This window comes from Eucalyptus grandis, chromosome 8, assembly GCF_016545825.1.
Source record: "Eucalyptus grandis isolate ANBG69807.140 chromosome 8, ASM1654582v1, whole genome shotgun sequence".
Taxonomy (NCBI): domain Eukaryota; kingdom Viridiplantae; phylum Streptophyta; class Magnoliopsida; order Myrtales; family Myrtaceae; genus Eucalyptus; species Eucalyptus grandis.
Window position 1 is genome coordinate 70,049,357 of NC_052619.1, and position 15,511 is coordinate 70,064,867.

The following is a 15,511-nucleotide window of genomic DNA, read 5'->3' on the forward strand; positions in this document are numbered from 1 at the left end:
TATTTATTCATTTTTGTAAGCATATAAACAATCATTTTTCAAAAATATTTTTTGCAAAATAAAGGAGCCTAAAGCTAAAAGTTCAGTGTCATGCTGGCTAGCAACTTCATTTCGATGATCAAGTGGATTCAACTCAAACGGAGAAGAGTGTTTAATGGGTCTTTCACTTTTGAATTTGGCTTTTATCCTTTTTTAAATTTAAAGTTTGAAATCAGGTTTTTTATCTAAGATCTAGCACACAAGCCTTTGAAAACATAATTAGTGACATGTTGCCTCTAAAATTTTAATTTGGCAACAATATCCTTTGTTTAAGCAGGAAATTCAAGACTTTCTGGCTGATGTAAATGCCAAACCGAATATATGTTCTTCTGCTGAATCTAGGGGAAGATGGCCGACCTGGGAGAAGTCCCTGACCAACTGATACAGCCTCCCCAAATCCAGCAGAATATCAAAGATGATTGAACAAGCGAAAGTAATCACACAAGAAAGCAGAACTAGTACATTTAATCAAGCTAAGCCAAACTGCGGAGAAGGAAGAGCGCAAATTCTTCGCACCGGCAAGTTCCCCTTTATTCTAATAAAAAGTCCTCGATAATGGCAGATGAAATATTCAGGACGCATCACCATATATCTACTGCGACAAGGAGCTGGCCACATCGATCACAAACCTGTACCTCACATCCGACTTCGCAAGCCTTTCCATAGCTGTATTGATGTAGTCCATCTGGATTACCTCAACATCCGCAGTGATACCATGTTTCGCACAGAAGTCTAGCATCTCCTGAGTCTCTTTCATGCCTCCTATATCACTGCCCCCCACAAGCTTGCGGCCTGAAAGAATCGACGAAATCAAAATCTTTGTAGTTTGGTTCAGCACCTTACAACTCGAGTATTGACCATAAGCTGGAACTTCTACCATTTCCAGTGGTGCAAAATACGACTCTATACTGACTAAACATAAGTCTATGGCACCTTTTCAGCTCATACGATGCCAAAATTCAAAATTAATCAACTGAGAGGAAGCTCAAGAGAAAAGAAAATAAAAGTTTGTTAAGGAAGAATCTTTTGTTCGTATAAGCGAGTCGAGCTTCTCATAAGCTACTCAAGCTTCAAACATAGAACATTCAGACTCAGCAAGATCATTCTCGAGTTCGACTATCTTGAGTACTTAATCCAGTCAAGCTTGAGTTTAGAGACATATAACTCGGATTAATCGAGTGGTTGTACTTCTCTGTATTTAACGGTAGCTATATGTCTGTAAATACTATAAAGAAGCATAAAACATTATTATTTGTTTTCACCATATTCTCAGAATGAGAGATCAAGTTTGTGCTTAACTCAATCATAGACTAAAATTCAGCTGTTAAACAAGTGGAATCGAGCTTGAGCTCGAGCTTATACAAAACTTAATCAAGTTGAGCTTCAGTTTGAGAAATCATAGTTGACCAATTGAGCTCAAGTTGTGTATCAAGCAATGGAGAATTGAGTTATATTGAGTTCCAGTATTAACTTGAATTTGTCATTCCATTTAAACAATTTAACTGCCCCTCAATGTGGCACTAGTTTATCACTTACCCAGAACCAAGGGAAAGATGGGCAGCTCTAGGGGCTTATCAGGCAATCCCACAGTAACAAGTTTGCCATTCAGCTTGAGCAGACTAAGCAATGGAAGAAGAGGATGCACAGCAGAAACTGTGTCAATGATGTAGTCCATGGTTCCCAGAGCTGCCTGTAAGAAGCAAGTAATTCCATTAGGAGAATTTAAGGTACTCTCTCTGTAACTGACTCTGTAATCCCCTTCTATTCGGGTATGTCTACATTATGTCATCTCCAGCTTTTGATGGAACATTGGTGAGTTCAAGCATATCTATGTGCACATAAAAAAAAATTCAAATTTTGTAGGCTTGAAGAGCATCGCAGGGCTGGATAAAGCAATGATTGACGTGCTAGTACTCCTATGAATACAAAAGAACCAGTTACTATTTCCAAACTTCATGTACCTTCATTTTTGCAGGGTCACTGGTTACAAGGAAGGAATCGGCACCTAGTCTTTCAATCGCCTCAGTTTCCTTTTTGGGAGAGGAACTAATGACAGTAACTTTTAGTCCAAATGCCTTGCCCATTTTCACGGCCACATGACCAAGCCCACCAAGTCCAGCCACACCCAAATGCTTCCCAGGCTCTGTCATGCCATAGTATTTCATTGGGCTATACACCGTGATTCCAGCACATAATAGTGGTGCACCACCCTCCGATGGTAAGTTGTCGGGGAAACGAAGCACATAACGCTCGTCAACAACTATCATATCAGAGTAACCACCATAAGTTTTCGTTCCATCTGTGTAATGGGAATTATAGGTAAATATTGTCTGGGGGCAGTAGTTTTCCAGATCCTGCTGGCAGCTCTCACATTTCTTGCAGGAGCCCACTATGACCCCAACACCTACTCGCTCACCCACTTTAAATTTCTTCACATCGCTCCCCACTTTCATCACAGTTCCAACCATTTCATGCCTGTAGACACATAAGCAGAACACTAAGTGCACAAGCTCCTCGCAAACTTGCAATACTTCAATTAACACTGTTGAGATCAACATTTTAATCCAACCATCAATATCATACTAGTGAAAACTAGTCACTCTCTCAATTTCATTTCACATCACAAAATTACAAACAAAAATAAATGCAGAAACACCTTGGGCCTGAAAACATAAATAGCATGCATTCAAATGAATTTAGTTAGGGAATACATGTTCTCTTTCAAAATTTCCAGTGTATAACCAAACTACATGATCAGAAACAAGGTTTTTTTTCCTTTTTGTATCAGTTATGATGCAAAAGGAGCAGATACTTGACATCTCCTCCCATGCAATGATAAGAGGAGGCCACACAAGAACTAGACAAAGAACTTTATCATGGACAAAAATTGCAGGATTTACAGGAAAATTATGCGCATGCGCATTATGCATTTGGAGATATGATTTCCAACATCCACATTAATTCGTTAAGGTAACATCTTAAACAATACCTTTGGATTTGCTCGTCACAAGCTGGTGCTTTTTACATTTATATGCATGGACCCACTAAAGCATACCTTGATAGAAACAATGTTTAGAAATTGTAAAAGAGTAAAGTTGAAAGGTACATTTAGAAGTCTGAAGTCTGAATTTAATCCATTGACCATGCGGAAATTCACACTGGCATCAGACTGTGAACATGACTTCAAATAAACTTCATTTGTTTAAGAGTGCTACACAATTTACAGTCCTTGGCCCCCATCTAAATGATTTTATTAGGCTGTAAAATTGAAAAGCCAGAAGAAAATAATTTTAGATCTCGAACATTAACAGAACCTACCCAGGGACAACAGGGTAATTTGTGAACCCCCATTCATTCTTGGCCACGTGAAGGTCAGAATGACAAACCCCACAGAAGAGGATTTTAATGGTGACATCTTCATCACCATTTTCCCTGCAAAATGGTACATATAGTGTCAGACACGCTCTTCAGATGAATTGCATCACTTACTTTGAGAAGCAGACTCTTATTTGTATGTTCAGAAAAGTGTTTGGTTCACAAGTTGAGTTGAAACTGTTCTGCACTAAATTAGCTCATCAGAAGAACTACATTTCCATAAGCCTCAGCAGCACCAACTGAATTCCAAAATAAGATAGAAGCCTCAGCAGCACTAACTGAATTTCAAAATAAGATAGCAAAGAAAAAACACCAATTCAGGGATGAGGGAGAAGTCAAAGAGGTTTCAATATCGATGGAAAACCAACCCTGTAAAAGCTCTAGCCGTCATCTCACTAAGGAGAACATCAGCTCAAAGGAAAGTCCTTTCAAAAAGGAAATCAACCCAAGTTTCGTTCTTGTTTCCCTGAGATCAATTGTATGCCTTTCAACCTTCGTCTTCCCCTTTTTTCATCCCTATAAACTCTTTTTTTATCTGGAAAAACCCATCACCTCAACCCATGCGTCATTTCGCCATCCTCAGGCGATCCACAGGAGGCAAGTCTAAAACTTGAAATAGAGGGTAACCTCAGGGTCAATTACTGAAACAGAACTTTCACCACATGTCCATGACCAATAATTGGGCCATATAAGTCCAAGGCGTAAGAAAGCGATGCGTCCTTCTCAGTTTAATTCAGGAAGAAACGATCTAATCTACTCCGTTGCACACAGCAGAGATCTGATAAAGACCTGTTTGGTTGTGGAACCCCCTGGACTCGGAGACCAACTGTGTTAATCAACAACACACGGCCAAAAGTAGAACCCGGACCCACACCCGAATACTTTATCACCTAACCCGCAAGTAAAACATCGTCACGTGTAGCCGATTAAACTAAACAACCATGGATCGGGCACGTCCATAGTCTCTCTCTCTCTCTCTCTCTCTCTCTCTGTGTATACATCACATGCAGGAACTCGCGCGGACGAAACGCCGCGAAAACCACAGGGAACCCACCATCCGCGGAGTCACTCGTACAGAAAAAACGTGAACCCGGGCTCGTCGCCTGATACGATACCTGCGAGAGAAACATAAGGGCGAGAGAAGGCCGGACTTGTCTCGGGCAGCCCAGCCGAAGGCCTTGCAAGGATGCTCTTGATCCGGCGATTTCGCCATCGCTTCGCCTCTAGGATCTACCAAACAATGAAAAGCAAACGAGAGAGAGAGAGGAGAGAGAGTGTGTGTGTGTGTGTGTCCCCTAGGGTCTTCTTCTTCTTCCCTTTCTTGGCAGCACTGCTTTATGGAGATGTGAAGGGTGGTGGACCAACCCAGAAATGAAGTGGTGGCAGAGCGACAGGTGAGGACGTAAATGTGGAGCTTTTAAGGCTCTCTCTCTCTCTACCTCGGCCGCTCCACACCCCGCCCTCGGCTTCGCCCCGCCCTTCTACGAGTCCACCGCCACGTCAGCATGCCACGTGTCGTCGCCCGAGTCCTTCTAGAGTGCGGGGAGCCGTCTCTCGAGGATCTGAGTAATCTCGATCACCGCGGCGTGGAATGACCAGTCGTCGGAGCACAAGAGGCTCGCCTGGTCTGACCAAGGGCTTGAGCCTTATCGAACCTAAGTAGCGATACGTTATAAAATGCACACGATATACGGAAGGGGAGGTGAGGTTGAATCCCGCCTCACGTTACTTTTAAAAAATAGAGTGACATAGTAAACGTAGGGACCACCAAAAAAAAAAAAAAAAAAAGAAATGTGTTGTATATAAAAAAATATTATATATACATAATAAACTATTATTTCTATAATTATTTCAATAAAATTAATTTAATTCAAATTTATAAATAAATAATTAATAAAAAAAGTCTAGAATGAATTTATACTAAAAATATTAATCTATCATTTATTAATATCATTATTTATTCCAATAATTCATAAAATTTGGATAAGGAAAACAAGCAATTCACATCATGAATTCACGTGTTAGACGTATCGGAAGAAAATAAATAAATAAAACTTGAGGTGTAAATTTTGTATTATGAAAAGTGAGAATCAAAAGAGAATAAAAGACTAAATTTTCTTTTTTTTCTCTATTTATTATTTTTATTATTTTTCATATATATACACTTTAACCCCTTATTTATTAAAAAAATTTAAAATTAATCTCGCGTGTCAAAATCAAGAACTCGCATATCGGAATTCCAACTCAAGTGTTGGAAAGTGTCGAGAAAGTTGATCAGGTGTCGAATTTTTCGATACGTATTGACCGAGTATTGGACACGTGTCGAAATTACGTGTCCGACATGACACGACACAAAAGCTCTCAGAGACTGCTAGTACTTCTTACAAAACTATGTGCATAACAAGATAAAGAAAAGAAAAAAAAAATTAAAAATCGAAAATTTTGCAGAAACGTCCACATTAGAAATAGTCGTGCGAGCTAAAACAACTAGCATTTGCATTAACAAATTACAATCAAAATTGATTGAATGCACTAAATTAATAAACCATCAAAATGTTTATGACTAAATTAGTGCAAATGAAATCTTTAGAACCATAGTAAAATAAATTTATGACTTTTTTTATAATTTTCCCCATATACTTGATCAATTTGTGAATGTTCCTGAGCCAAGTCCAACAGACTTATTAGGGACTATTGATGAAAAGCTGCAAGCTAACCAAATTTATGAAAAAAAATGTTCATTCTTTTCTAGTAAAATGATTTAGTTGTACATCAAGACACGTTGCATTAAATTCAAATAAAAGTACTCTGCAATTTGATCTATTCATCTCTTTTGATTATTCCCTTTAGTTTCTTAGATAGAGCAACATCGTTACATTAATATGATATTTCTGAAGTATTTCGTATTTAGATAGTCTTATATTGAAATACGAACTTTCTTAACTTTTAGATAATTCATTACACATAATGCTAGAAAAATTAGTACACTAGAAATCATACACTTTTTTTCGATCTAATTGTTCAACAAGTGCCTTGTCACTTCTTTTACACTCATTGAGTACCAAAGATAAGGTTTGAGAGAAGACTATCAAAGATAGCTAAAATACTCCATGGAGAAAGTCGGAGCAGAAATTTTGATTATGGTATTACGACAAAAATAGTCATGAAATACCCGTTAAGATACGAGTCTTGTTTACGGGAGTCTCGATACTTTTATGTATGTTTGAAATAAGTGAGCAAGATCGAGTCGAAAATGGTACAATTCAAATTGAACCATTTTTATACGAAAGAATTTTAGCAATTCATACTCGACATAGGATTTGATTCTTGGCAATTTTTTCTTTCTCTAACTTGTTGCCTTGAAGAATGGGTCCACCGAGGCCACCACCTGTGGGATTGCATGTGCTTTAATCAATGCCTTCACTACAAGCTCTACTTCTGCTATTCATCAAACAATTGGTTAAACTCTTCTAGACAGTATCGGTCGAGCTTAAATATTTCCTCAATAGTTTTACAAAAAAGGGTTAATAGCAGGCTCATAAGTATACCCGTTAAAATGGGTCCAAAACCCATTTATTAACCCATATTCATATAAATGGATTATATACGAGCCACCTAGAATTTTGCAGGCCATCCATAAATTGTGTTTGGAAATTCAACTACCTATCACGAGATAAGATTTAGAGGTGTCGTGACCTATTCCTTAAGGGAGGAAATAGGTTTAGAAATATTGCCTAAATGACAGGCTTAAGACCCATGATTAGGCACCAACTCTCCCAAACTCATATATCATGTGCCATGGGAATGTTCCTAAGAACTTTGTAATATGAAGTCGCCGCTAATCTTTTGGGGTCATCTAGAAACCAAATGAAGTATGAAAGTGTACTCCACTTATTTCCACTTACTGCGCAACCAGAAAATCTAGAATCAGGACCTAATTACACTAATTAACCAATTAGTGTCATTTTCGATACTTAATCTTGTTCATTTAAAAGAAATGATGTTTTTGTCATGTAGTTTAATTTGATTTTATATTTATCCATTAACATGTGAAGTGATCATACGAGTGCACAATAATTACGTAACAATCAGCAACTAAAGAAAGCATCATATAGATTACAAGAGAAAGAATACCTAACGCCAAAGAAATAGATAAATGATAATCCTAACTAGACTAAAGGGAGTCACAAACAGCAAAAACATACAAACAAGGGTAATTGTCTTCGAGAACAATTAAAACCCTAAGTTAAAGCCCTAAGGGCTTACTCAATTTTTTAGCATAACTTTAGAGTCAAAAAGCTTCCATTTTTTTTATAAAATAGCTCAAAAATTTTGTTTATAAAAATTTTCAAATGAAATTTTGAATTTTCTATTTTAAACTTTTTTGAATTTTCTATTTTAAAAAAATTCGAAATTTTTATATTTTCTGAAAGTTTTTGAATTTTTTAATGTTCTCTGAAAGTTTTTGAATTTTTATTTTTCATTTAAAAAAATTAATTCTAAAGTTTTTTAACATATTTTTAATATTTAATACCCCTTCCGAAATGAAAGTGCCAGAGCATATTCTCAAGCAGTGACAATCTCATCATTGGCAAGTCTCATCTCTCAAGTACCAAGGAACTAGGCTATGATTCGCCACGGTCCGCCTACTGAGGAATAGAAACTGAGCTTTCAAAGATTCCAGAGCATTCCAAATCTTTAGCATTTCCCAAGTATGGCTCCAAATCTTTGAATCAAACGGTTGAAATTTTTCCCAGCTTTCGGGGTTGAAAGCCCGGCAGAATCTTAACGCCGAATCAAACAGACCCTATGTGTCAGAGCAAATTGGGTTGGGGTATAGAGCCGTAAGCGCAATAGGGGGTGACAGAGGACGTGCTGGTACAGCTCAATTTGGTTTATTATCAAGGTGATTCTCTTTCTTTTTATATATCAGTTCGTGTAGCATTTCCACATTATTATATTCGGAAGGGGTTCAAACCGATAAACTTAATCTAACTCGTTGACCTAACCCAAACTCGGATCCAACCTAGTTGGCTTACAAAAACGAAATTTTTCTATATATATATTTTAAAATTTTCTATTTTCTTTTCTTTTTCTCTCTGTCTTTTCCCTATTTTGTCCTATTCCCTGCACCTCTTCTCTCCGATTCTCTCTTCCCGATGCCCACTTCTGTCTTCGTCTCCTTTTCGCTTTTTCTACGTTGTTTTTCTTCTTTATTTTTTTTCTCTTTGTCCGTTTTCCCCTCCTTCTCTAAATCTGTCTTCTTCCTCGACGACTCCCCTCCTCACCGAACGCACCACTACAGCTCCCCTGCTGGAACCAGCACCGCCACCACGGCCCGCGGCCCATTAACACCCAACCTCTCATAATAACCATAACAACCCGAAACCCGACACTTCCCCGAGCCACGTTCCCTCTCAACCGAAGCCTCCCCCGACAAACAACACTCAAGCCATGAATGACAAAACCACGAAGCAAGAATCGCACATGAAAGCGACACGCCGGAGAAAAGCACAAGACCATATGTACTAACCAGAATGCTCTCGGTACAGATCTAGAATCGAAGAAAACTTTGTGAGTCTGGTTCAGGCATTTCATCGAGCACTTGGAGGGCGTCCGCTTAGACCAAAGTCAGCAAGCGAGGTTCGACTTTGGCACTGAAACAACTGATTATACTCAGTACTAACAAAAGAGCAGCAAGCGCTGGACACAAAGAAAAACAAGAGATTTTTGTTTCGATCAAGACTCAAACGCAAGCCTACGTTTCTAGCCAAATATACCATAACACACAGAAACAACCATCGGTAGGACCGGAGCTTGCGCGAACTGATCGGTCGTGAGTTCCGGCCCGACACCTCTCAAAACGGGTCACCTATGGTTCGGAGGACCTACCTGGTTCGGACGGCGAGCAACGGGTGAATCTCAAGCAACGGCGAAACGCTCTCTCGGTCTCCCTCTCTCCCTTTGGCTCTCCCTCCGCGCTCTCCCTCCGCTCTCTCGAGCCCTCCCCTTTTGAGGGCCACTGGCAAGTCACCATCTCGCTGGCCGGACTGGCCCCAACCCGCGGATCGCGCTACCCTTCGCCGCTCACCATCCTCTCTCTCTCTCTATGTGACTTGTGCTCTCCTCTTTTGCTTAGGCGTGATCGGCGCGAGGAGCTTGGTGAAAAGCAAATGAAGCTGGGCTTGGCCCAAGCAAAAAGATATACAGACAAGAGGAGAAAAGAAAAGGATCGGGCCAAGCTCGGCTTTCTTTCTTTTTTTTTTTTTTTTGGGAAAAAAAATACCAAAAACCCAAATTTTGCTCAAATGATAAATTTACCCCAAACTTTTTTTGTAACATGAAAAATCCCGAAATTTGCTAAGACATATTTATCCCGAACTTTTTTTTTGTAACATAAAAAATCCTAAACTTTTATTTGTGACACATTTACCCTAAATCATAGGGACAATTTGATCTTTTAATTTTAAAACTTTTTTTTTTTTTTTCTTCTTTCTTCCCTCCGTCGGCCATGGCAAAGCTAGCTGAGGGAAGCCGGCATCAAGCAAGGGTCGCCCTCACAGGTCCGAGCGAGGGCTGCCCTCGCCCGGCGTCGGCGAGAGTCGCCCTCGTCGGCATCGAGCGAGGGTGCTCTCGCTAGGCCCACACCCGCGTTGAGCAAGGGCAGCCCTCATCGGCGTAAGGCGAGGGCCTCCCTCACCAGATCTAGCAAGGGCACCCCTCGCCCGACGCCGGCAAGGGCAGCCCTCGCTAAACGCCGGCTTCCCTCCGTCATGGCCGACAAAGGGAAGAGAGAAGAAGAAAAAAAAAAAAAAGAAAAATAGAAAGAATAAGACAAAAATGCTCTTAATGGAGTAAATATGTCACAGTTTGCAAAATTTGTGGTTTTTCATATTGCAAAAAAAAAAAAATTGAGGTAAATTTGTCACTCTTGGCAAAATTTTGGGTTTTTTGTGGTTTTTTTTTTAATTTTCGATTTTTTTTTAAATTTTAATCATTAGTGATAGTATTAGAAATGCTCCTAATGTCTAAGTGCAATGCATTTTAATGAAAACATACACGATGAAAACTATTTATTTACTTTTCTTTTAATTAATAAATTTTTTTAATGATAATTTTTTGATGTAATTTAAAAAGATTCAAATTTTCTTTTTAATTAATCTAGTGATGCTAATGCTCCTAATACATATGAGATGCAATTTAGTGAAAATTAATTTTTATTTAGGGGTTAAAGATTAATCCCTAATTTTCCATATGATAAAACCCTTAATAAAATAGCCAAATTTAGATGCAATAAGAGGTTTTCAAGACATCTTAATGGGGATGAAATTCATATTGCATTGTTTGGAATGGGACCATTTAGGCTGCGCAAGACAACGTTTCTTGGTCGGGGAAGAGTTTTTTTTTTTTTTCAGAAATAGTTCTTTTCTATTTCTATTATGGGGAACAATTTCGAGTAAAATAAGGTGTTTGTTAATTATACAAAATTTCTACTCTTGAAATAGAAAAGGAATAGAAATGCGTTTGATACTAAAAGTTTCTTTTTTGTATTTATTTGTTTTTTATACTTGTTCACGAATCGCCAACAACCGACCGCCGCCACCTATCGCCACCCGTCGCCGCCCACCGCTGCTGGCATGACCGCCAGCCGCCAATGATCATGCAGCGACGGCAACGAGCGGCGATGGGCAACGGCGAGCGGCGGTGACGAGCGGTGGCGGCCGGCGGCGACGACCGACGGCGGTGGCAGTCGGCCAGCAGTCGCCGATGGCTCCAAGCGGTTGGAGGTGGCCATGGCAAGAGAGAGGAACAAAAGAAAAATAAAAAAGAAAATTGGCTTATTTCTAGAAATTGTTCTTAAGAACAAGAAACAACTTTTTTTATTTCTCGTTTGCTCCAAATTTATTCCTTAGCTAATTTTCTATTCCAAGGAACAGAAAAAAAAAAAAAAAAAAAAAACTTGGCATTACTAACGGAATTCTGTTCTTTTTTTATTCCAGGGGAACAAAAGAATAAAAATCCGGAAGAACGAAAACGTTCACATGCGCTACCTTATAGTGCCACGATTAGATAGCTTTCAAACAATATTTTACAAAAACCAATAGCCACAAGTGAGCAACTTAGTAAATCTTAAAATTGAGAAAACACCTATAACCTTGATCCCTAAAGTTGATGCTCTTGAAAGATTGGAGCATTTATGGTGTATTAGTCATTGCAACGTTTCCTTGAAAATAATCACCAAGATTATTATTAACTGACTGAATGCAAATATGCCTCATTTGACCTTGCCCAACCAAGTGAGTTTTGTTTCAGGCCGATACGTTCAAGATAGTATCATCGCTCAAGAAATCATTCACTCGACAGACACGATGAGGGGGAAGAAGGGACACATGCTAGTTAAGATAGAGTTGAAGAAGGCATATGATTGACTAAGTTGAAATCGTGAGACTCTTCAATTAACTGGCATCCATGAATCACTGGTGGATCTTATCATGCGATGTGTTACAACCAGCGGCATGCAACTGCTTTGGAATAAAGAACTAACTGAAATGTTTAAGCTTAAAAGCAGCTTAAGATAAGAGGATCTAGTCTCGCCTTTCTTATTTGTCCTTTGTATGGAACGTCTTTCTCATCTGCTGGTTGATAAGGGTGAACAAAAACCGTTTTGTTCTGAGAACGTCCCTCAATAAAGAATGACACTTATTAGCACCATGGGTAGCTACCCTCTTACTATTGATCGTGGCAAATATTTAGGAGTGCTTTTGCTTCATGAAAGAGCTACTCACAAAACTTACCACCCTGTCGTTGAAAAAATTATCCAAAAAGTCATAAATATGTTACACTTTTATCAATTCAATTGTAAATCTTTCAATTTTGTCAATTGAATCCTAAATCTTTTCACTTCTTGCCAATTAAGTCAATCCAGCTAATTTTGACCAAAAATCACTAAATGGATCGACAATAATGCCACATAATACTGTAAGCGTTGAAGTAAACAAATTTTAATAATATTTAAATTTTCAAAAAATTATTATTTTTTAGATTTTTTTTTTTTTTTTTCCTCCTTTTTTTTTTCTTTCTTTTCTTTTTCGCTTCTTCTTCTTCCTTTTTTCGATGGCCAGCCATCGGCCATATCACAATTGGCCTCACCTATTATGGGTGAGGCACGGTCAACGAGACCTAGAGACGGTTGGCCTTGCTTCGCCTAGATGGGCAAGTTCCGGTGAGGGCTCCCTTGCTAGATGTAGCGAGGTCGCCCTAGCCTAGGCGAGGCCGACCCTCGTCGAGCCTTGCCTAGGCAAGGGCTTCCCTCATCAAGGCTTGCCCATCCGTGCCTTGCTTATGGTAGGTGAGGTCATTCAGCCTAGCATAGCCAATGGCAAGCCACCAGCAAAAGGAAGAAGAAGAAGCAAAAAAAAAAAAGAAAAATATCATAAAAATAATAAAAACATTCAAAAAAATTAAAATATTATTAAAATTTGTCCACTTCAGTGCCAACAGTCCTATATGGCATTGTCGACTTCCACATCAGCAATTTCAAGTTAAAATTGGCCGAATAAACTCAATTGATAACAGTAAAAAGCTTTAAGACTCAATTGACAAAATTGAAAAATTTGTAACTCGAATTAGCAAAATGCAATAAGTTTTAAGATTTTTGAATAATTTTCTTCCCATTGTTGATAAAGTGCATAATAAGTTAATTGTATATTTAATAACATTTCTAGTCCAAGAACAATTTCTTTTTAGAAATAGTTTTTTTCCATTTTCTACTCCTTAGAATAGTTTCTGAGTAAAAGAACACGTTTAATAACTATACAAAATTTATATTCTTAAGATAGAAAAAGAACAAGATTGCATTTGGTACGATCTACAAAAATTTTTCTTTGACGTGTAATTTCTTTTAATTTTTTGAGAATTTCTTTTCTTTTCTTATTTTTCCTCCCTTCTTCTTCCTCCTCCTCTAGCTGGTCACCAGTGATGGCCAGCGGCAACCAGTGGCAACCGACGGACCAGTTAGAAGAGGAAGAAGAAGAAGAAAAGAAAAGAAAGAAAATGACTTATTTCTAAAATTGTTATTGGGAAAAAGAAGCAACTTTTTTCTACTTCTTGTTTTTATTTCAAATCTATTCCCGGGTCATTTTTCTATTTTAAAAAATAAAAAAATTAAATAAGTTACCAAATAAATTTATGTTCTTTTTATATTCTGGGAACAAAAGAGCATAAAAAGAGGGAAATGGGAACGTTAACAAACAAAACCTAAATGGGTGGAAAGCTGAATATCTCTACCTGGTAGAATCACCCTAGTTCAGTCTATTCTTATGACTATGCCATTGTATTCGATGCAAGAAGCGAGGTTACTTGCTATAACGCATGAAGCAATAGAGAGAAAATGCTGAAACTTTGTTCCGAAAGATGTTCAAGGTAAACTTTGCCGACCAAATAACTGTGGAGGGTTGGGACTTCATAAAGAAGATAGTAGTAAAACTTTTTTAATGAAATTGGCATGGAATTTAATTTCGAAACCAACTTCAACATGAGTATCTTTTATTCAAGACTAGGACAAATGTTGTGAACTAGTACCATTTACTCTAGCAACTCGTACTACCCATCCTTTACTTGGGAAAGCTCTCACCAAAGTTGGGCGAGATGACTTAGAGGATATAAAATGCATAGTGATTAATGGGCATTCAGTTAAATTATGGATGGATAATTGGGTTGTCGAGGTTGGTCCACTGACCCACTGGATTCTTCCATCTTCTACAACTCAAGACCTTGATTGTAATGTTCATGATATCTTTTGCAAAAGCCAACGGAACCTTGCAATCCTAATAGGTATTTTACCCCAATCAATTTTGATGCAAATCCACTCAATGTCTCCACCCTCTGATTGTGCTGAAGAGGATTTGGTAATTTGGGGCAGCAATAACAATGGTTCCTTCAGAAGCTTACGAATTAATCACACCAACACAATAAATGTCGACTAATCGACTGTGGAGTTTAGTGTGGAAATGGGATGGGCCACAAAGAATCAAAAGCTTCTCGTGGTTGGACTCTCACTGGTGTCTCGCTAATGATGAAAGATTTCAATGTAAATTGATAGCACATTCTTGCTATGCGGTGTGCCCACAATCTTCGAAGACAATTTTCCATGTATTCAAAGATTGCAACTACAAAAAGGCAGTTTGGCAAAAGATTTTACCTACAAATTTTCGGAGTGAGTTCTTTTTCCAAGATCTAGATGACAAATCTATTTGATTTATTAACGGGGTTCAAGATAATTGGTCGCTTATATATGCTATTACTTGTTGGCATTTCTGAAATTGGAGGAATAAACAATTATTTAAGAAGGATTTTTATCTTACCAAAGACCCTTATGCTTGATTCTATATTATGTTAAGAATATTATATCGACTCGACTGACAAAGCATAGATTGTCTCCTCAAAGGGAAAAAAGACATAAGCTTGTGGGTTGGACTACCCCTCCAACTAGTTGGGTCAAGCTCAATACTAATGAGGCCTTTAATGGCCACTTGGGCCTCTCTTCAGCTAGGCTTTTGCATAATGAATCATGTAGCTAGCTTGCTAGATTTGCTTAGACTATGAGGCTACGTTTGGTCATCCGAATTGTTAATCGAGATAGGACTGGATAGAATAGGATATGAAATCCTTGGATTTTTGTATATCATATCCATTATTTGGTGAATCGCGGTATTAAAGTCGGATATATTCACATAATATCATGTATATTTTTTTGATATAAATGGCATGTAATTATAAATTAATCATACATGAAGATGGTGAAAATATCTCATAACATTATTCCTTAATTTATTTTTATTATATTTTTCCTCTTTTTTATATTATTTTCTTTATTATTTATTTTTCCCCTTTCATCATTCTTTAATAAAATTTTATCAAATAGTAAATTGTACTAACATACCTAAAATATATAATAAATATAAACATTTAATTTATAGATTGAATGTTTATTATAAGATATAATTAAAGTTGAATATATAAATTAAAATAAGATTAATTTAAAATAAATTTCTTTTTTTTTTTTTAATTTCTTAAATTAGAATTCAAATATTATTTA

General features: G+C 37.7%; 1 protein-coding gene across 4 annotated transcripts; it reads right to left on the reverse strand.

Annotated features, from left to right (window-relative positions):
- Positions 1-303: 303 nt before the first annotated feature.
- On the reverse strand, positions 304-9,486 carry LOC104415853 (probable cinnamyl alcohol dehydrogenase 9). 4 transcript variants are annotated; one of them, XM_010027238.3, is made up of 6 exons: positions 9,307-9,486; positions 8,948-9,071; positions 3,358-3,471; positions 2,001-2,514; positions 1,576-1,729; positions 304-831 (listed from the first exon to the last, which is right to left on the reverse strand). In XM_010027238.3, the coding sequence occupies exons 2-6, from the start codon at positions 9,010-9,012 to the stop codon at positions 632-634; spliced, it is 1,047 nt and encodes a 348-aa protein (XP_010025540.2). In that variant the 5' UTR covers positions 9,013-9,071; positions 9,307-9,486; the 3' UTR covers positions 304-631. The 4 variants fall into 4 exon arrangements, with proteins under 4 accessions (XP_010025540.2, XP_018717443.2, XP_010025539.2 ...); XM_018861898.2 differs by lacking the exon at positions 9,307-9,486 and having other exon boundaries at positions 8,948-9,088; XM_010027237.3 differs by lacking the exons at positions 8,948-9,071; positions 9,307-9,486 and adding an exon at positions 4,530-4,803.
- Positions 9,487-15,511: the final 6,025 nt, after the last annotated feature.